Here is a 23,083-nt window from a genome sequence, read left to right on the forward strand (position 1 = left end):
CATTCTTTTCCAAAAAATTTACGCCTGCGGAACGTAATTACACCATCGGTGACCGAGAACTCTTGGCTATAAAATTAACCTTTGAAGAATGGCGACTCCTTTTAGAAGGAGCTCGCCACGTGATCACGGTCTATACGGACCATAAAAATCTTGAATATTTGGCGACTGCCCAGCGTTTAAATCCCCGGCAAGCCTGATGGGCACTTTTTTTTTAGCCGGTTTCACTTTCTGGTCCGCTTTCGTCCTGCCCAGAAGAATGTCCGAGCGGACGCTCTTTCCCGGAGCTTTGACTCTCTTGATGCTCCTGATCCTCCTCGCTATCTCATCGACCCCGCCCGGATCCAGTTGGCTGCCGCGTTCACGGTACCCCTAGGAAAGACTGTCGTTCCCAAGCGACTCCGCTTGCGGGTTCTTCGCTGGTCCCACTCTGCACATCTGGCGGGCCACCCTGGGGTTGCTCGTACCAAGGAACTCCTCTCTCGGCATTATTGGTGGCCTACCTGGGGGAGGGACGTTGAGAATTTCGTGGACTCTTGTCCCGTATGTGCTGCCCAGAAGACGCTTCGACGGAGCCCTTTCGGGTTGTTACGCCCGCTCCCTCCTCCCTCGGCTCCGTGGACCCATATTGCCACGGACTTTATTACTGATCTTCCACCCTCCGCGGGGAATACTGTCATCTGGGTGGTGGTGGATCGTTTTTCCCGGATGGCGCACTTCATTCCTCTTCCTGGGTTGCCCTCCGCTCCTGAACTGGCTCGCCTTTTCTTGCACCATGTCTTTCGCCTCCATGGACTCCCTCTCGATATTGTCTCCGACCGGGGTGTCCAGTTCACGGCGCAGTTCTGGACTAATCTTTGTAAACTCCTACGGGTGACACTTGCTTTTTCCTCCGCCTATCATCCTCAATCCAACGGCCTTACGGAGAGGACTAATCAATCGGTGAAGGCGTTTCTTCGGGCCTACATGAATCAATGACAGGATGATTGGGCTTCTCTGTTGGTTTGGGCGGAGATTTCCCATAACAATCTTGTCCATCAGGCCACTGGTTGTTCTCCGTTCTTCTTAGTGTATGGCCAGCATCCGAACTTTCCTTTGCCTGTTCGCACGTCCTCCAATTGTTCGGCGGTCAACACTACCGTCGCCTCCATGTCCCGTTTATGGACTGAGACTCATGCCTTGTTGACCAAACACGCCACTGCCATGAAGCGCCAGGCTGACAAGATGCGGTCTCCGGCTCCTGACCTCCGGTGTGGGGACCTCGTCTGGTTGAGTACTCGTCACCTTCGCTTGCGCTTACCGTCTGCTAAGTTTGCTCCGCGTTTCATTGGGCCCTTCCCCGTCCAGCGGTGGCTCAACCCGGTCACATATCAACTTTGTCTCCCGTCCTCTTTACGGATTCATAACGCATTCCATGTTTCCCTCTTGAAACCTGCCGTCCTGTCCTGGCCCCACTGTCTGCGGAGGCCCACGCTCCCTGTTCTGCCTGAGGATGATCGATACGAAGTTCAAGCTATATTGGATTCCCGACGCGTGCGAGGGCGGCTCCAATACCTCATTTCTTGGAAGAATTTTGGCCCAGAAGAGAACACGTGGGAGCCTTCCGGTAATATACAGGCCCCTCGGTTACTCCGGGCCTTTCATCATCGTTATCCCTCCAAGCCTGGTCCTCTGGGGCGGATGGGGGGGCCTTGCAGGGGGGGCACTGTTACCGTGATCACGCGGTCCGGAGCGGCACGGCGCGAGGCAGGGTCCGTTCGGGGTCCGGGGCGCACTCGGGCAGCTTCAGCGGCATCGCGGGCTCCGTAGTGCTGAGGGGATGCTCCTCCATTTTGGGTTCGCCAGTATCGCACGAAGGAGAGGGAAGTCCCGCGCGAATCAGATCCTGGCCACGCCCCCTGACGTCAGACGCCGATGCAGTTCCTTTGCGCGGGAGATTAGGGCTATTTAAAGGAGTGCAGTTCCCCCTGCTTCTTGCTTCGGCCACGATTGTCTTTGAGCTATCGCTGGATATTGTTTTGCTGTCTTCCTGACTCGACCCGGACTGTGCCTTGGATTATTCTGCCTGCTGCCTGCCCCTTTGGATTTTCTGCTGTGGTTCCTGATTGCTTGCTGCCTGCCTCGACCCGGACTGTGCCTTGGATTACTCTGCCTGCTGCCTGCCCTTTTGGATTATCTGCTGTGGTTCCTGATTGCTTGCTGCCTGCCTCGACCCGGACTGTGCCTTGGATTATTCTGTCTGTCGCCTGTCCCGACTCGGACTGCCTCCGGGTGCACGCACTGAACCCCAGAGTTCCGAATACTACTGCATTAGGTAAGCAGTCTAAACTGTGGTTCCACTATATCTGTCTGGTAGCCGTAACAATTAGCTTTACTGCCATTGTGTGCTAACTAACCTATTTAGAGACAGATATGCAGTAAGAGCATAATTTTATAACAGGTCACATACATTTGCATGCTGTTTTGCACCTGAGTTACATGTGCAAATTCACTTTGAAAATTATCCCAGCAAAGCTACCTGTTATTTGGTGTGCACAACTTTGCCAAGAAAATTTATGCATATTGAGCCTAGCTTTCTATCCTATCCAGAATACAATATTTAGGCATTGTGATGAGGCTTTGTCAGTAACTAAAATTTGCTCCCATTTACTTTTTCTAGCAATGGACAGTGGAAGGGGGCTTTTGATATTCAAGATTTCTCCCCCGTGCCATAACCCCATCGTTTTGAGGGAAGGCTTGTATAGGATATAAAAAATTCCAAGAGCATGCTTAGTTTTCAGTTGGAAGGAGTAATGAGTAGGAGTTGGAGAGATGGATAAGGAGTAGGAGCTTGGCTGTTGGATCTTTTCCTCATCCTTGGGGTCTTGATCAGCAGTTGGGAGTTGTTGAACTAGAGAGAAGAGATTTTTGGAAGAAGATTGGTTCAGTCTGGAAGGACATCCCCCCTGAGATCCTGAAAGACTAAAATTAGAGATCTTTTTTTGCCTGAGTGAACAGAGGAAGCAAGGGTGAGAAAAAGCAAGAGACTTGGATTTTCTGGATTTTGATTATAGTTTGAGAGTTTTTGACTTTTTGGACTTTGTAATATTTCTTTAAGCTTGGGATTCTTTTCCATCTTGGACCATATGTGCTGGAACTACAGTCCAGTTATCCTACCCTCCAAGTGGAGGAGATCTTTGATATGCATGGTGGTTCAGGAGATGGGAAACTATTAAGAAGACCTAGAATGGATAAGAAAACCACTGTTTATCTCATTCTGATACTTTTGATGCTATTCTTGATTTTCTCCATTTTGGTCTGGATGCCTATTTTTAAGTTACAGTAAACTAGAGATGTGAATCGTGTGATCGATCGTCTTAACAATCGATTTTGGCTGGGGGGGAGGGAATCGGATCGTGTTGCTGTAATGAAAAATGGCGCCGGCCATATGGCCGGCGCCATTTTGCAGTACGGCAATATGGCCATACGGCCGGCGCCATTTTGCAAGTATTGCGAAATGGCGCAATATGGCCATACGGCCATATTGCAGTACGGCAATATGGCCATACGGCCGGCACCATTTTGCAGGTATTGCGAAATGGCGCTGGCCGTATGGCCATATTGCCGTACTGCAAAATGGCGCCGGCCGTATGGCCGGTGCCATTTTTCATTACGGCAACACGATTCGAGTGCAGGAGGTCGTTCCCGGACCCCTGCTGGACTTTTGGCAAGTCTTGTGGGGGTCAGGAGGCCCCCCCAAGCTGGCCAAAAGTCCCTGGGGGTCCAGCGGGGGTCCGGGAGCGATCTCCTACGCTCGTGACGTCCGGGGACAGGAACCAAAATGGTGCCGGCGCCATTTCTATCAACGCACCCATGGCCCAAGAGTGGAAGATCACACCGGGACCCCCCCACTGGACCCCAGGTAATTTAAGACATTTTGGGGGGATTCGGGAGGGTGGGTGATTTATTTTAAAGGGTCGGGGTGGGTTTTAGGGTTGTTTTAGTGTGCCGGTTTTCCCGCCCTCCCCCTTCCCCTCCCCCTTTCCCCGATTTACGATTTTTGACGATAAATCGTGGGAATTCCTATTATATATCGCCTCTAACGATTTTTGACGATTTAAAATATATCGGACGATATTTTAAATCGTCAAAAAACGATACACATCCCTACAGTAAACTATTTTGTTGTGAACAGGTAACTTTATCTAGTACCCCTGGCTGAATGGATAGACCTTGGGGTGATTGCCACCTAATCATTTTTGCTGATTCTTTCATCCTTGCTTCAGTTTTGGATCTTGTTGCATTTTGGAACCTCATCCATCTGGAGTGTGAGCCGTTGTATTCAATAGTGACTGACCACACCAGAGGCCAGGAAGATAGTTTCCCCTGATCGTGCTTGTTCTCGGACCCGTAGCACCCCTGATTGATGCTCACAGCCCAAACTGTGAAAATGGCTACAAATGTAAGATGGCTAGTAGAAATGTATGCTAGTATTTTATAAACTGTGCAGAAGGAATGACACAATTTATTAAAAAGGCAATAATTAGGTTCATATATTTCAATACATGCAAATATTTCCAATGCAGGAAATACTACCTATTTTATAATCATATGCGTGTAAATTCTAGGTTTGTAAAAAAATATGTGTTTAATAACCCTGATTTATATGCAAAGGCAGTTATTTTATGAAGTATATGCGGATATCATTTTGAAAATACTTGCACTGTTGCGTGGGCCAGCCACGGCAGTCAACGGCCAGGCCCTCTTACTCCCGTCTGCCTGCTCTGGCACCTGGTTCTGCTGCTTTTGCAGCCAATGGCTGCCCCCTCTAACCCCGGGCTGCTCCTCATACTCCCAGCTCTGCTATGAATGTCCCTGGTCCATGGGGAGATGCTGCCATCTCGTGCCATGCCCCTCTCTAGGCATGCGCGTGCACATCAGCTGTACTTTTAAAGGGGCCGTGGCGGGAAGCTCACCTGCAGCCCCAGATGATGATGTCACTGGGTCCCAGTATATAAGGCCGGGCCCAGTCAGTGCTTCCTTGCCTTGACAACAGGTCTCCATGCTGGTCGTGTCTGAGTTGCTTGTTCCTGCATCTCCTCTGTGTTCCTGGTTCGTCTGTGTTCCTGTTCCTGATTCTGGTACCTATTCCTGCTCCTGTGTTCCATGTCTACCTTGTTTGTTCCTACTGACTGACTTCCTGGCATTGACCACTGCTTCATCTGACCATGCTACCGCTTGTCTCCTGGTATTGACCACTGATTTGCCTGACTATGATTCTGCCCGTCTCCTGGTTTGACCTTTGCCTTGCCTTGCCTTGCCTGACCATCCCCGACACTAACAAAGATTATCAATCTATCCTTGACAGAAGGAAACATGCCAGACTCACTAAAAGGGGCAATTGTAAAACCAATTTTAAAGAAAAAAAAACAGTGATCCAAACATTCTGAACAATTATAGGCCAGTATCAAACTTACCACTAATTGCAAAATTAATAGAAAAATCCATACAAAAACAGCTTGCTGAACATATAGGGGTAGATTTTATAAATTTACGCAAGCGCGTACTTTTGTTCACGCACCAGGTGCGAACAAAACGGTCTTTTGGTGCGCACCAGGCGCAAACAAAAGTACGCTGGATTTTATAAGATACACGCATAGCCGCACTTATCTTATAAAATCCGGGGTCGGCGCTCAAGGGGGTGCACATTTGTGCAACTTGCGTGCGCCGAGCCCGGCGCGCGCTGCCTGTTCCCTCCGAGGCCACTCCGAAATCAGAGCGGCCTCGGAGGGAACTTTCTTTCCACCCCCCGCACCTTCCCCTCCCTTCCCCTACCTAACCCACCCCCCCGGCCCTATCTAAACCCCCCCTACCTTTGTTGGCAGATTTACGCCTGCCAAAAGCAGGTGTAAATCTGCGCGCGCCAGTGGGCTGCTGGCACGCCATCATCCGACCCGGGGGCTGGTCCGGAGGCTTCGACCACGCCCCCGGGCCGGCGCCATGCCCCCCGGTCCCACCCCAAACCGCCCCCTGACCCCAGGCATGCCCCCTTCCCGCCCCTTTTACGAAGCACGGGACTTACGCAGGTCCCGGGGCTTTGCGTGCGCCGGTGGCCTATGAAAAATAGGGCTTTTAAAATCCGGCCCACAGAGAATAACAATATCCTATATCCATCACAACATGGCTTTCGCAAAAACTACAGTACTGAAACGCTACTGCTTGCCCTAACAGATAACATCATGAGAGGCTTTGACAGTGGTAAGCGGTACATCTTAATGATGCTTGACCTATCAGCAGCATTTGATACTGTAAATCACAAAATCCTACTAAATAGATTAGAAGAAATAGGCTTAAGTAATAAAACAATCAAATGGTTTCAATCATACCTAGACAACAGAAACTACCAGGTACAGATAAAAGATGTAATGTCAAATAAAATAAAACTTAAAACCAGAGTCCCACAGGGATCAGCTTTATTGGCCACCCTATTCAACATATACCTACTACCACTTTGTCACCTACTAGCTGGTCTAAGCATCTCACACTACATTTACGCTGATGATATCCAAATAATTTTACCCATTGATGATACAATCGAAAAGACTCTAAACATAGCTAATATGTATCTGGATATCATCAAACAATTACTAAACCAGATGGAATTAGTGATTAACATAGAGAAAACAGAATTCCTACTATTGGAATGCAAAAACATTGAAATCATCCAAAACCCTATCACACTCAAAAACAACCAAAAAATTCAACTAACTGAGAAAGTGAGAAACCTCGGAGTAATACTTGACACAGAACTGAACCTAAAACAACACGTATCATTAAAAGTAAGGGAAGTATATGCCAAACTCATGACCCTAAGAAGACTAAAACCTCTACTTACAACAAGTAACTTCCGTTCAGTGTTACAAGCTCTTATTTTCGCAAGCACTGATTACTGTAATACCCTCCTACTTGGATTACCATACACAACAATTAGACCACTCCAAATAATGCAGAACACAGCCGCCAGAATTCTGACTAGTAAAAGTAAAAGAGACCACATCACTGAAACCCTGATGGAATTACACTGGCTACCCATTGAGCAAAGAATACAATATAAAACCCTTTATACAATACATAAGTTAATACAAAATGAAAATGCTGATTGGCTGAATATAGCCCTCCACATACACGTCCCTAACAGAAACCTAAGATCAGCTAATATAGCTTTACTGTCCATCCCCTCAATCAAAACAGCCAAACTAACCCAAGTAAGGGAAAGAGCGCTCTCCTTAGCAGGTCCTATGCTATGGAACTCCATGCCCGTCAAGATCCGCTTACAAAGAGACATCAAAACCTTCAGAAAACATTTAAAAACATGGTTATTTAAACAAAGAGAAAGGAGAGTAGAACACAGAGAAAAAAGAAAAGCGATTGGCAACACACCCTAAACACACTACCCAAATCAACACGGGTACATATTATATTTTAATCTTAAATTTCTAGAATAAGATGACATAGATTCTCTATTTTTAATCCCACTTCAAAAATAAACGGACATAACATAACACATCCAATTTAGTTTTTTACAACAACTTTTGTTACGGTATAGTCTTGGCACATGTATAGTGATAGAACTTATAATCTGTTCCAATATTAATATTTGTGCCTTATTGTAAACTGTTATGATGGTACCTAACTTAATGACGGTCTAGAAAAATGTGTAATTAAATAAATAAACAAATATATAAATAAACAAATATATATCTATATATATATATATATATATCTATCTATATATATATATATATATATATATATATATATATATATATAAATAAATACTGCTGATTTCTGGTATTGACCTACGCTTGCCCTGCTACTCTTTCTTGCTTGCCACCTGCCTTGACTTCAGCCTGCTCTATGATGCTCCTCTTGTCTCTATTCTGGACTTGGCCATTCAGGCTTCAGCCTGTTCTTACTTGGGCACCTTCTGCCTGCCTCCTGTACTCATTGGCGCCCGGGTCTCCGGGACTCTGCCTCATCCAGATCAGACCACCTATTCCTACTACCGCTGCTGGCCACCTGCTGACCTCCTCGTCATCCCAGAGAAGACCTCAGATGGAGGCTTACTTAAGTCCAGCCAGCCCTGGTACCCAAGGACTCAACCTGCAGGGAACAAGGGCTGGTATTGGCGAAGCTCCAGCTGGCCTCCTTCAGTCAGCCAGCTCTGCCTGCCGATGGTAGGGACCTTGCCCTGCGGGTAGCATCAACCCCACCTTGGCCCAAGGGTGCACCTCCTGCGCAACATTCGCACATACATGAAATCACCAATACTTTTGCAGGTTCACCCAGTCTATCTCTAGTTCACATAAAACCTCTAGCATTTCACCCTGAACCCTTATCAATTCACCCAAACCTCCCACCCAACAATGCAGCCAACAGACAAGGCCGATTTCACTTGCGCAAGACAATTGGCAGGTGCAAATGTGTACAAATATGTTCTGTAATGTATACGCATATATCTCTTACAAAATAGAAACTACCAGGTGTATGTCTGAACTCCACCCTGGAGCATCCCTAGCCCACCCCTTTTTTCTGTCAGTAAAATGTACATGCAAAATGTAAAATAGTGTGCACTTTTGACGTTTATAAAATAGTATATCTGTGAGTGCCTGCTACTTACATGCTTATTTGCTATTTTTACATGCAAAATGCTTTTGAAAATATATTCTACTTTTTAAAATCAAAAAATATATCCCAACCCTGTCCAGACTCCATCTGTGAAATGCCTCTCCCCTATGCATAAAAAGTATGTTCCTACAGTATATATGTGTGTAATTTTACACACTGAGTTACATGTGTAACTGTTACGTACTAATCATAGAAATTTTAAAAAGCCATTTATGCACTTATAGGGGCAGATTTTAAAAAAATACGCGAGCGCATACTTTTGTTTGCGCAGCAGGCGCGAACAAACGTACGCTGGATTTTATAAGATACGCGCGTAGCCGCGCGTATCTTATAAAATCCGGGGTCGGCGCGCAAGGGGGTGCAGATTTGTGCAACCTGCGTGCGCCGAGCCCAGCGCGGCCTGCCTGTTCCCTCCGAGGCCGCTCCGATTTTGGAGCGGCCTCGGAGGGAACTTTTCTTCGCCCTCCCCCTACCTTCCCCTCCCTTCCCCTCCCTAACCCCCCCCCCCCCCCCGGCCCTATCTAAACCCCCCCCCTTACCTTTGTCGGCAAAGTTACGCCTGCTGAAAGCAGGCGTAACTTTGCGCGAGTCTCCGGCAGCCCCGCTCCATCCTCCGGTCCCGGGGGCTGGTCCGGAGGCCTCGACCACGCCCCCAGGCAGCGCCATGCCCCCCGGGCCCGCCCCCAAAACACCGCGGCACGCCCCCGAAACGCCGCGTCGTTTCGGCAACGCCCCCGGACACGCCCCCTCCCTCCCCTTTTCGAAAGCCCTGGGACTTATGCGCGTCCCGGGGCTTTACGCGCGCCAGCGGCCTATGCAAAATAGGAAAATCCGCCCCATAGTGTACCTACACGTGATAATCCTATGGACAATTCAATGGTATATTGTGGCAATTGTTAAAAGTCAACTTACATGGGTAAATTGCATTTACATGTGTAGAACCCAATTTTAAGTGTGTAAATGTTTTTTAAAATCAGGCCCTTATGTTTTAAATGGCCATTTCTGAGGGGAAAAGCAATATTTTACCTCAGAAAATCCTTAAAAATTACCCTCTAAAAGTCCCGTTATCCAACATTCAACTTGCTGAAAACTTCAACTAACTGGCATCTAGCTAGCAGGGCTTTTTTTAACTACTACAGAATGCTAATCAACATTTTGCAGCACAGCAACTTTTCTCTGCTCTGTGTTCTGTCCACTCCAGCATCACCCCCTCTCCTCATGTTCCCTGCAAGCTGCTGGCTGGAGCAGGAAGCAAAGGATTCTTGGATACCACTATTTATGCATACCTTATAATGGGGCTTTTTTTGTATTAAGGTTCAATTTTGTGTTTATAAGAAAATCCTTACTACAATTCACATTTAATGCTTAAAAAAAAAAATTACAGCAGATCAGAAAATCATGTATAGAGTTTAATAAGTAAGTAGTTTGTTAAGAAAAATATTCTTACCTGTGTGTCTCAGTTGGCATCCTTTATCACGCAGTACATCCTCTACTGATGTTTCAAAAGTTAAATGCATATTTTGAAGCAGGCCCTAAAAAAGGTTTAATATTATTTTTCACTTAGTGATTAAAAAATTGCTTGATTTAGCCAAATGTTTATAATTTAATGAAAGCACTGATTGAAATAGCTAGAAATGCTGAAAACATGATTTTGGAAGTAATTGGAATCTGTTAAATTGGGGGGAGGGTAATTTTCAAACAGCCCATAGAGACTTTGTATCCACAGATTTTATCCTACATTTTCAAAACAGAATTATGCATAAAAGTATGCTTTGAAAATTCATGGGTTGTCCCAGGACGCATGCACACATTACCTGATCATGAACATGTATAATTTTCTGTGTATATTTACGTGCATATTTTCAAAAAATAAAAATGCTGAGGTAGATTTTAAAAACATATGCGCGCGCAAACAAAAGTACACCGGATTTTATAAGATAACGCGCGTAGCTGCGCGTATCTTATAAAATCCGGGTCGGCGCGCAAGGCTGCGCAAAATCGGCAGCTTGCGTGCCGCCAAGCCGCACAGCCTACCTCCGTTCACTCCGAGGCTGCTCCGAAATCGGAGCGGCCTCAGAGGGAACTTCCTTCCGTGTCCCCCACCTTCCCCTATCTACCCCCACCCCCCAGCCCTACTTAAATCCCCCCTACCTTTTGTTGTGCAAATTACGCCTGCTTGAAGCAGGCGTAAGTTGCCCGCGCCGCCTCGGCATCCCCCGGCACAGGCCGCAGTGTCGGGGGACTCAGGACCACTCTCCTGGCCTGCCCCCGAACCATCGCCATGCCCCCGGACCCGCCCCGGACCGTCCCTGACCCCGGACACGCTCCCGGACATGCCCCCTCCCGCCCCTTTTACGAAGCCCCGGGACTTACGCGAATCCCGGGGCTTTGCGTGCGCCGGCAGCCTATGCAAAATAGGCTCGCCGGCGCGCAATTACCCTGTGCGCGTAAATCCGGCAGGATTTACGCGAGCAGGGCTTTTAAAATCTAGCCCTATGCGCATAAATACCTTTCCTTCCTCATTCCCCTAGAATCTCTGTTCCTAGTGTGGGTAAAAGTGTGCACAAAATAGGGTTTGGGGCATTCTTTTACACATATAGCCCCCTAATTGAATTTCAAAGTATCACTTAAACACAAAAAAACAGTGTTTTATATATTTGTCACTTTGAAAATCAAGCCCATAGTGTGCTATCTTTACGCTAAAACTTCAATTTATTAATCCCTAAGCACCGATTGATTCTCAGTGTCCCATATTGTCAGAGATATCTCCACTAAAACTGTTTCTGACTTCAATTCTCCCACCCTTACTGTAAATGAAAATACTATATCCTGGATTTGGTTTCTCTACATCAGTCATGATAGTCACAGCTTTTCAACTTTTTGAATGTTTAGGTGCATTTGAAGAGTTCATAGAAGCTTGTGGGTCCCCTCTAAATTAAACAGCCATTTTCCAGATTCACTAAATCAAATTTTAATCACATATTTCAGGAGGCAAGCAATGAATAATGTCTTTATCTGGATCAGTGGCATACTAAGAGGGGGTTGGGGGGGTGCGGTCCATTCCGGGTGACAGCCCATACCGCTCACGCTAGAAGAAGAGGGAAGCCTCCGGGCCGCAAGCTGTGGGATCACTGGGTGGCCGCCTAGAGTGCCATGGGTCTGCAGCCAGCAACTGCATAGCCTTGTCTTCTTCCTGCCCCCCACAGTCCAGAAGAGGAAGTGGTGAGTCTGCGTGGTAAATACTTATACCTAAAGTCTAAGGGGTAGATTTTTTAAAAAAGCGCGTTCGCGTACTTTTGTTTGTGCAACAGGCGCAAACAAAAGTACGCTGGATTTTATAAGATACGCGTGTAGCCGCGCGTATCTTATAAAATCCTGGATCGGCGCGCGCAAGGCTGCCGATTTTGGGCAGCCGGCGTGTGCCGAGCCGCGCAGCCTGTCACCGTTCCCTCCGAGGGAACTCTCTTTCACCCTCCCCTCACCTTCCCCTCCCTTCCTCTACCTAACCCACCCCCCCCCGGCCCTATCTAAACCCCCCCCCCCTTACCTTTGTCCGTAGATTTACGCCTGCGAGAAGCAGACGTAAATCTATGCGTGCCAGCGGACTGCTGGCGCACCGTGCTCCGACCCGGGGGCTGGTCCGAAGGCCTGGACCACGCCCCCGGGCTGGCGTCACGCCCCCGGTCCTGCCCCCGAAACACAGCGCCCCGCCCCCGAAACGCCGCGTCATCGGGTCCCGCCCCCGACACGCCCCCTTCCAAAAACCCCGCCGACCTACGCGTGTCCCTGGGCTCTGCGCGCGCCGGCGGCCTATGGAAAATAGGCGCGCCGGCGCGCAAGGCCCTGCTCGTGTAAATCCGGGCGGATTTACGCGAGCAGGGCTTTTAAAATCCACCCGTAAGTGAATTAAAAATTGGATTCTAAGCTTGAGCAGAGGCTTTGCAGGAAGTTGAATATGAAAATGAGTGACATTGAACATGCAATAAAATATTTGGAGTCAGATTGAATTCTAAATGTATACTGTATTAGAAGATCTATTATGGTATGAATGATTTGTATTATCTCTTTTCCAAAATGAAGTAATTTGGGTGAGATTGGTTCCCTAGTGAAAAAGAGTGGAAATAGAATGGAGCCTGTGATATCAATGTGAAGGATAAGAAGCCCCACACTTTAATCAAAAGTTTGCCTCATTTGCATACTCTCCAACATTTATTCACCCCAGGTCATAAGAATCAATGAGGAAAACATCATCACATCCTTTTACTGAGAAAAATATGCAAATGACTTAGGGGTAGATTTTCAGAGCCCTGCTCGCCTAAATCCGCCCAAAACCGGGCGGATTTAGGCGAGCAGGGCCCTGCGCGCCGGGAAGCCTATTTTACATAGGCCTCCCGGCGCGCGCAGAGCCCCGGGACTCGCGTAAGTCCCGGGGTTCTCGGAGGGGGCGTGTCGGGGGCGGGTCGGGGGGCGGGCCCCGGTCGTCGCGGCGTTCCGGGGGCGTGTCGGCAGCGTTTTGGGGGCGGGTACGGGGCGTGGCTACGGCCCGGGGGCGTGGCCGCGCCCTCCGTACCCGCCCCCAGGTCGCGGCCCGGCGCGCAGCAGGCCCGCTGGCGCGCGGGGATTTACGTCTCCCTCCGGGAGGCGTAAATCCCCCGACAAAGGTAAGGGGGGGGGTGTAGACAGGGCCGGGCGGGTGGGTTAGGTAGGGGAAGGGAGGGGAAGGTGAGGGGAGGGCAAAGGAAAGTTCCCTCCAAAGCCGCTCCGATTTCGGAGCGGCCTTGGAGGGAACGGGGGGAGGCAGCGTGGCTCGGCGCGCGCAGGCTATACAAAATCGATAGCCTTGCGCGCGCCGATCCAGGATTTTAGTGGATACGCGCGGCTCCGCGCGTATCTACTAAAATCCAGCGTACTTTTGCTTGAGTCTGATGCGCAAGCAAAAGTAGGCTGATCGCGCTTCTTTTAAAATCTACCCCTTAGCAAACAGCAACACATGCAAAACTGCTGGCACATAAGGGAGTCTATACGAAACTCCCTCAGATTACCTTAAGGGACTGGGCACAGCTGTCTCGCCCACTCTTCCTTAAGATCCAGACCCAAAGGAATCCTGGGTGACGGGAAAAGCCCCTCACCAGGGTATAAGAACTCAGGACCTAGAAGGGTTAAACAGGCCCCAGGGAACAGGCAGGAAGCCACTGTTATGAGAAAACCTACTATGTGTGAAGTCTCTGTGTTACTTGAACTTTAAGGGGAACTGCATCATTTGCTTGTTTTGTTTTTCACTTCGTGTTTCACTGAAAATAAATTGCACAAAAGGGAAACAGCCAGAGTCTGCCTCCTTATTCTTTTTGGATGTTTCCAAACCGCTATCGCCCAAGTAACTACAGTCAACATGTATCAAAATATGTCAAAAAGCAATAGCTTTTCCAACCTAGACATTCTTAATTCTTCTTACTTCTTTGATAGTTGTTCTGTCTATGACAGGAGTTGCTATGATCTCCCCAAAACCCATAAATTGCAGTCCTCTCCCAGTGCCCAATCCTTGGGTGGCCTCTTCCCACTGCACCAAGAAAATCTCAGATCCTCACACCACCACACGATCTCTCTCCTGCCAGCACCACTAACCTATGCTAAATTACATAGTTAGTGAAGAATCTAGAGGGGTGGCAGGGGGAAATCTATCTTAGTATATTGGGCACTGAGAGGGAGGGATCGCAACTCAGAAGAGGGGGAGGAATCATGGATAGGGGAGTACTGTAGTCTGGGAAATGTTTAAAATAGGGTTTAGGAAGGAAGAGGAGAGGGAATCAGAGCCTGCAGGAGGGTTATCACTGGTTCAGGGAAAAGGGATAGTGCTAAATTTAGGAAACTATCCCTGTATGTAGTGTTGGCCATTCAAAAGGCATCTAGCACTGAAAATCAGCATTAGGCCCTTAAATTCTCTCTCATGTAACTGTATCTACCCACCCACCCATTTTTAGGCAACTAAATTTAGGAGCCTAAGAGCCAATATTCAAAGGGTTTATGGTCCTAACTTTTGGAGTTGACTCCTATATTAGTCCTTTTGAAAATTTACTAGGCTGCATGCCTAAATCTTATGTTAGGGACTTAACTTAGGAGCCAATATTCAGAAAAAGTTAAACTCCTAAATTTAGGAACCTAAGGGATTTATTTACTAAGGTATGGTATTTTCTCCAGGGGAAAAATACCGTGGCATTCACTAACCTGCAGTACTGAGTATACTGAGTAAAACTCGACAGAGGAAAATACCATGGCTTAGCTGGCCCTCTTATTACAGGGCTTCCATCTTTTAAAGGGCTTGAGTGGCCCACATAATGGCTTTTCTTAGTAAAATAAAATGTCCTAGCAGATCTGATGAGACCCTTGGCACAACCTATCCCATTAAGCAGCCAAAGAAGAAAAAGTACCCACCCAAAAAGTTAAAAGTCCTCAGTCAAGCTACAATTCACTTTTCAAAACCCTACCCCCTTGGAATAAAATAATTCCCTCCATCCTCCCTGGTTTATCTGAACTCCCCAGCCCCTCAACCCCCCCCCCCCCTCCCCTCCTCAGTACACCTATTGAGGTTAGTTAATTTGCAATCAAATGATGTTGCCTGTGAATTTCGAGGCAAGACATGTTATTTGATTTGCCTAACATTTCACCATGTATGTATTTTAATACCCAGGGAAGATAACATTTTAATACCCAGGGAAGATAACACACGTTATTGTTGTGTTAAGGCATTTAGTGCATGGTAAAATATGTTTACTACATGGTACAGCCCTAACTCATCTGAATAAATGACACCCTTCACAAACACTCACACATATACATACTAATTCACAACAATCGCAGGGTAACTGGAAATAATAAGTTTCCTGGTATGGATAGCAAAGGATTTTTTTATCTTGATTAATTTTAATTCTTGGGTATTTTGAGGAGCTGTTGGGCAGTTTTTGACCCCTGCCAGCAGGGGCCCTTAATGGACCTCGTCCGCTGTTTGTCTAGATCTCCTATCACTATGGTCTACTGCTGAGACACTCTAGATTTTCCTCCCAGCTCTATGTCCTGTACCTCTTGCTGACAGCCATGTTGTTCCTATAATGCTTCAGCCTACCTCATCTAAGTCCAGCCATATTTGTGAACTTGGAGTCATACGCTGGTAGTATGCCTTGACATCAAGCTCTGGCCAGAAGGACAGAGTGTAGTCAGATGGATCCTATCGAGCCTGCCTTTATTTTTTCTGACCTCAACTAATGTCAAGCGAGGTATTTATCTTGTCTAAGTTTTAAATCTATGAGTTATGTCTCTTTTAGCAAAAACCCTGGAGGATGGACTTGCAGTTTTTGTCTTGTGACTAATGTTACTACTATTTGTATAGTTTGTCAGCACTCTTGTCCTGGCATGAACAACTATTTAAAAGATGCCACTCAGATTTCTGAGCTTGTTAGACAATGTTGGGATTGCAAGGTGTGCTTTGTAAGAAATATGGAAATTGCAGCAAATGATATTATTATTTGCCACACCCTGAATCCATTTCTTGTATCACAGACTCCAGCTCCAGTAGCTTCTGAAGCTTCACTTTGCACTAGTCCAGCTCCAGCTGTTCTAGAAATTTTAACAAAAAAAGGAGTAGTACAATGTCAGAAGGAAGTAAACAATAAGAGGTGAATTTTAAAGGCCGGGTGCATGCCAAAATTGGGAGATGTGCGCACATGTAGGACATGTGCATATCCAACTGATTTTAAAAGCTGCCTACATGCGAGCACATCTCCTGTGTTACATTTGGCAGTTCATGGGAGGGCCCCACCACATGCCACCTCACTCACCCCTGATGTGACAAGACCTATCCCGCAGTCAGCTCTGAACAAGGCCTGAACTCAGCATGGCCTGAGACACCACCAGCCACCACCCCCGCTGCCATCCCTTAGGTGCATGTGCATATATGTGTGCATTATATATGCCCCATAGCGGGAAATGCTGAGTAGCATGCTCTGATTACATCAGGTTGACCAACCTGCTTAAGCAAGGGCCTCTCAGTACTACCGCTTGCCTTAACAATGGGTCTTAGCAGTGCGTGTTGCCTTTGAGTTATTGGTTCCTGTGTCCTGCGTTACTGGTTCTTTGTCCAGCCTTGCCTCATCCAGTCTTCCTTGTCCAGTCTTGCCTTGTATTGTCCATCTTGTCCAGTGTCTTCCACCCTTGGCCTAACTTCCGGATCTGACCTCTTACCTGGACCTGAACATGATTTTCTGCAGCGTGGACCTGACCTCCATTGCCTGCCACCTGGAATTGACCTCTTCCCTGGGCCTCACCACCCTTGACTGCTGCCTTCCCAGAACTTGGCCTATCTCCGCCTCCATTATTCTGCTGCCTGCCCTGACCGTAGCGTGCCATTGGATACTCACTCTAGCCACCACCCTAGGAACCTGCCAGAACCCAAAGGCTCAACCTGCAAGAAGGCAGCTGGTATAGGTGAAGCTCCAGACTGTCCTGCTCCAGGACGTGCTCACCAGCTGCCAACGTAGGTATCAACTATGCCGCAGCACAAAGAACTCACACCCATTCCACCTTTCACATCCTGATACATGAATATCTCTTTGTACTCAAAAGGGATATGGAGGAGGAAGAGAGAGGGAGTTTGGATTTCTGCTTGGAGGCTGTTACGGAGGAAAGGAAGGCTGTCCTAGCCCCAACAGAGCCCCAGCTGATACCATCCTTGTGTTGGAAGCGGTACCGGAGAAGAGGAGGGCTGTCCTAGCCCCGACGGAGCCTCAGCTGATTTCAATCGCACTCTATGTCATCAGGGAGGGACCGTAAAGTAGACCTTTAAACCGGCCCTCCCACGGCGCATCACCGAAGCCGCGCAAGCCAAAGCGGTGTGCAGCTTTGGCCAACTTTTCCTTTAATTTCGATACCTTCTCAGCTTGGAACTTGATTATATTACTTATTTGGGGGTGAGTTTAAATCTTATTAATTTACCCTCTTCTCTTCCATCCTCCATGTTTTGGGAGAAGGATAAAATTGCACTGACTGCCACTCTTTGCTCCTCTTGGGTTCTTTAAGCTGTGGTTTTTCTATAAAATGTATTTCTTGTTGACGGAAATGCCATATACTAAGTTAAAGCCAGCCTCGTTTAGTTCAGCCCCAGAGCCATCAGAAACTCCCATAGAGGTGACCACTGGAGGAATAGACCAGGAGCGGGATCTTTCCTCCTAGGTCGAAGAAATCTCATTGAGTCCGGGAGCGCCAGAGACACCATCTCCTCTCTGTGGTACCGGGGTGGTCCCAGCAGGATTACAGGGAGATATGAGTGAAGTTGTACTAAATCCAGAAACTCTGGGGCGGATTTTCAGAGCCCTGCTCGCCTAAATGCACCCAAAACCGGGCGGATTTAGGCGAGCAGGGCCCTGCGCGCTGGTGAGCCTATTTTACATAGGCCTACCGGCGCGCGCAGAGCCCCGGGACTCGCGTAAGTCCCGGGGTTCTCCGAGGGGGGCGTGTCGGGGGCGTGTTGGGGGGCGGGCCCGGCCGTCGCGGCGTTTAGGGGGCGTGTTGGCAGCGTTTTGGGGGCGGGTACGGGGCGTGGCTACGGCCCGGGGCGGTCCGGGGGCGTGGCCGCGCCCTCCGTACCCGCCCCCAGGTCGCGTCCCGGCACGCAACAGGCCCGCTGGCGCGCGGGGATTTACTTCTCCCTCCGGGAGGCGTAAATCCCCGGAGAAAGGTAAGGGGGGGGTGTAGACAGGGCCAGGCGGGTGGGTTAGGTAGAGGAAGGGAGGGGAAGGTGAGGGGAGGGCGTTAGAGGATTCCCTCCAAGGCCGCTCCGATTTCGGAGCGGCCTTGGAGGGAACGGGGGTAGGCTGCCCAGCTCGGCGCGCGCCGGCTATACAAAATCAATAGCCTTGCGCGCGCCGATCCAGGTTTTTAGCAGATATGTGCGGCTCCGCGCGTATCTACTAAAATCCCGCGTACTTTTGTTGGCACCTGGAGCGCCAACAAAAGTACGCCAACGCGCCTTGTTTGAAAATCTACCCCTCTGAGAGGAATACAAGGGCAGAATAAATATCAAATTACAAATCTGTTTGTTTCTCAGTAAATAATTGAGAAGTTCCTGATAGAAACTGTTGATTGTTTACCTAGGGCTCCTTTGGAGGCAAGTACTCCAAAACCAGTAGGAACTGGACGGGACAGCAAGTACAACTTCGGGTCAACCCCCAGAAATCAGGTCAGTAAGGATGTGATTTTGAAACCAACAACTATCACTCTTGAAACACTATGGAATTTAATTGTAAGATTAGAAACCTCAATGACATCATTGACAGAAGCAGTTGTTGAAACTAACAACTCAATAAAGAAGAATTCAGATCATATAAGAATACACGAAGAAAAATTTACAGATCTTGATAGACGAATAACACAAGTGGAAAAGATACAACATCATCAAAAAGAAAATGAAGAGAATTTCACTAGGAAAATAGAAAACTTGGAAAATAATATGTGGGCATTAAATTTAAGAGTAATACATTTTCTAATAATTAAATTCTGAGCCCAGTGGAACTCTTTAAAATTTATATAACACAAGTGTTAAAAATGCCAACTGAATGTATGCCCGTAATTGTGAAAGCTTTTTATACTGGTCAAAAGAAAGAAAATATACAAGTTCAAACTGAGCAGGGAGAAAAGGAGGAAGTAGGATTATCACCTGTAGAAACTTCTATCAATATCTTGGATTTAGTTCAAAATACTCATGATACAGTAATTAATTATAGAGGGATTCTAATAGTTAATTTTGCCTTTGTTACTGATAAAGAGAATATTTTTAGATCTTTCTTCTGCTCACGTTCTTCATTATTTTATGGGCAGAGAGTCTGGGTATACCCAGACCTAGCACAGAATACTCAACTATGGCGGAACAAATTTCTAAGTCCTCGACAAATGGTATTAGATAAGGATGGTCAATTTTTGTTAAAATACTCATGTAGATGTGCGGTGAAATACAATGATCAAAATTACCTTTTTACTGACCTGGAACATCTTAAAGGTCTTCTGGGGATTGTAACATGAAGATCCGGTTATTGATTGATAAATGGGGGGGGGGGGGGGGGGTGTCAGAGTTTACTTATATTTTATTTTCCTTTATGTATTCGCTCGAAATGTGAACTCCCAATTGCTGCTTATTTGTAAGGTTAAAAAAAAAGGAATAGAATATTTCCATTTTCCTGAATGATTAGAGATACAAGCTCTTTGTTACTAATGCAAGAAATGTCTTGTAAATTGTTGATTAAAATGCAATTAAAAAAAAAAAAAGGGACATGGTGAGGGTGAAGTGTGAGCATTCTGGGGCAAGGCAAGAGATGTGCACTCAAGTACCTACATGCCTGGGCATACAACTGGTCCAGTGCCACATGCTTTCTTCTGCTATGGAGGAAGTGTAAGTTTAATAAAAAAACAAAAACTGGCATCCCTGAGGGGTTTAAGAGATCTGGAGTAACTGGAGGGAGTGCAGACTAAAGAACCAGGTGAGTTTGGAGGACCTAGCTCCAGACTGGGCAAACTGGTGGACGAACTGATGAAACTGGCCATGGTGTGGACGCACGCCTGTTATAAAATTCCCCCACTTGTGCAGCTCAAACCTGACTTTGCACGGCTGTGCGTGCCCACTTGCAAAACTGGGCACACACAAACGCGCACCTAGACTATTTTATAACGTACGTGCATATGTGTACGCGTGCATTATAAAATTGGTGTCTCTGGGAATGCGCCAACGCACACTTGTACATGTGCACCCGCGGATTCATTTGAATAAATGAGTAAATAAATAGATAATTTAATCTAGAAAATACTTTAAAAAATTTTTTTCAATACATTAAATTCATACAGATGCAGTAAAATACAGGACCTAAAATGGCCATGTTTCTGCTAATATTTGCATCAGAGATCTGGACATTAATGGCCGAATTTTTAAAACCCAGTTCATGCCAATATCGGGAGATATGTGCGTGGCCAGGTCGCAAGTGCGCCAAGCGCAATTTCAGAGTGGCCCGACCATGCGCATATCTTCCAGTACACACGGAAGTGCCGGGTTCCTAAAAAGGGGCAGGCCGGGGGGCCAGCCAGCATGCGGAACATACTTCTACTCATGAGAGCAAGTAAGTTTTAAAACAAAAAAAATTAGGCGAGTTGGGGGTGGGTAGGAGTTGGGGGCAGAGAGGGGAAAAGGGAGGAAGGATAGTTAGGGGGTTAGGGCATAAATAAATAAATTCCCCCTTGAGCGTGCAATGATATAAAATCGGGTGTGCATGTGCACACGAGTATTGGATTTTATAACATGCGCGCGCCACCGCACGCATGTTATAAAATCGGCAAGTCTTTTTTAAAATTTACCTTTAAATTTATAAGGTATATAAAGAAATTAATATGGCATCATAGATCATAATATGTTTATAAATTAAAACCTACATTAACAACAAGAGTAAAAAACATAATATCTAGGCATACCTAATACCAGTGTTTTAGAACCCTATCCTGGAGGCACACCTAACCAATTGGGTTTTCACGAATACCACAATGAATATGTATGAGATAGATTTTCATGCCCTGGATCTTCAATGAATCTTCTATCTCATATATATTCATTATTGATATCCTAAAAAACCGACTGATTAGGTGTGCCTCCAGGAGATTGTTGGGAAACACTGCCTTATATAGATGAAAAAAAAAGAGCAGCAAGAGATAAAATTTATGGTAGAAAACCCTATGGAGCCTACGCCGGTTCCAGAAAGTCCAGCTCTTATATCTATGAATACAGTTCCTGTATCAGCTCTGCTATGGGCTATTCCAGCCTCAGATGCTCTTGGAATTCTAATTTCATTCTTGGCTATTCCGGCTCCAGTCCTGGCTCAGAAGAATCCAGTGCCAGCCATCCTTGCTGCCCCAGCTCCAGCTGATCTCTCATCAGCCATCCTTACAGCTATGGTTCATGCTCCTATGAATCTAGTTTGGTTTATCCCAGATGGAGTAGATCCTACGGGGACACTGGCAGTAATTTTTGAGAATTCACATTTGTTTGCCACTAGCATTCCAGAAGATTCTACATCATACCTCCAGCCTAGCTTGGAGTCAGTGCCAGCACTAGGATTTCCAGCTTCCACACCAGAAAATCTGCTTCTAGCAGTTTCAGAGTCTACCCTTTTAGAGGGGAATACAGGCATTCTGTTAAGCGCCCCACCCGCGGCTGTCCCGCGAGCGGGCCTGCTCACCTTCATGGTTCCACAGCGGGTCCCAGGACGACCTCCCTCGCGGTAGTTGCCAGTCCTGCCAGGCCCTGGCGTCCCGCGGAGGTGGTCGCCGGGCCTTCCACTGCGCACCAGGCCTCACGCCGAGGCTCGGCGTCCTCGGCCATGTTAGTCACGCCCATACGCGTGGACCGCCCAGACTCAAGTAGGGCCTAGAGCGGGTCCTAGCTCTGCGGCACACCCTGATTGATCCCTCGATATAAGGAAATTCCTGTCTATGCTTCCTTGCCTTGGCAATCGGGTTGGTTTGTTCTAAGATTACCTCTGCGCTTCTTCCTGTTCTTGCCTGTTCCTAGTCTCGTTCCAGGATCCTTCTGTTCCAGTTCTGTTCCTGACTTGTTCCTGCATCCTAGTTCCTGTGTTCTGCTTGTTACTGTCTTTGTCTGTCTGTCTACCCAGGTAGTACCCTCGGACTGTCTTACTGGCACTGACCTCAGCTTGCTCCTGACCTGCCTGCCTGCCTGCCGCCTGCCTCAAAGACCTCAGCTTGTTCCTGACCTGTCTGCCTGCCTCAAAGATCTCAGCTTGCTCCTGACCTGCCTACCTGTCTGCCGCCTGCCTCGGCTTGCTCCTGACCTTCCTGCCTGCTGCCGCCTGCCTCAAGACTTCAGCCTGCCTTTGACCTCGTCTGACCTCCGGTACCTGACTCCTGCTTTGCTGACCATTCCTCGGACTGACCTCTGGATCTTGACCTTTGCCTGCCTGACCTCGTCTCCAGATTCTGGCTCTGTTCCTTGCCTTGTCATCACCAACTCTGTTCTGGTTCTCCTTGTTCCAACCAGCCTCCACCTTTGAAACCGATCGCGCTCCCCCTGTGTCTGTGGGCATGCCGTACTTTCATTCTCTCAGGAGACCCTGCGAGGCCCACCTAAGTCCAAGTGGCCCGGGACCCTACGGGCTCCTCCCAGGGGGACCTTGGGCTTCCAGTGGTGAAGCTCTTCACAGCCTCTGTCTCCTCCAGTGATCCGCCTCTGGGGGCAGTTACCTCCTGTTCCCTTTCAGGAGACGTTCCTTTACTGTCCCAGGACGAGGGTCCACCCCCGAGCGCAACATTATATAAAAAAATGCAATTAGCGAAAGATTAGATTAGATTTACTTTCTGATCCAACTTTAAAAAGCATCCT

General features: G+C 47.5%; 1 protein-coding gene across 1 annotated transcript in view; it reads right to left on the bottom strand.

Annotated features, from left to right (window-relative positions):
* Positions 1–23,083, bottom strand: part of THBS2 (thrombospondin 2) — a gene marked incomplete in the record, with an annotated part of 874,147 nt that overhangs the window by 661,007 nt on the left and 190,057 nt on the right. Inside the window, 1 exon segment of the mRNA XM_029594286.1 lies at positions 10,112–10,196. Within this exon segment, the coding sequence (XP_029450146.1) occupies positions 10,112–10,196 (85 nt within the window).

Source organism: Rhinatrema bivittatum, chromosome 3 (genome assembly GCF_901001135.1).
Source record: "Rhinatrema bivittatum chromosome 3, aRhiBiv1.1, whole genome shotgun sequence".
Classification (NCBI taxonomy): Eukaryota; Metazoa; Chordata; class Amphibia; order Gymnophiona; family Rhinatrematidae; genus Rhinatrema; species Rhinatrema bivittatum.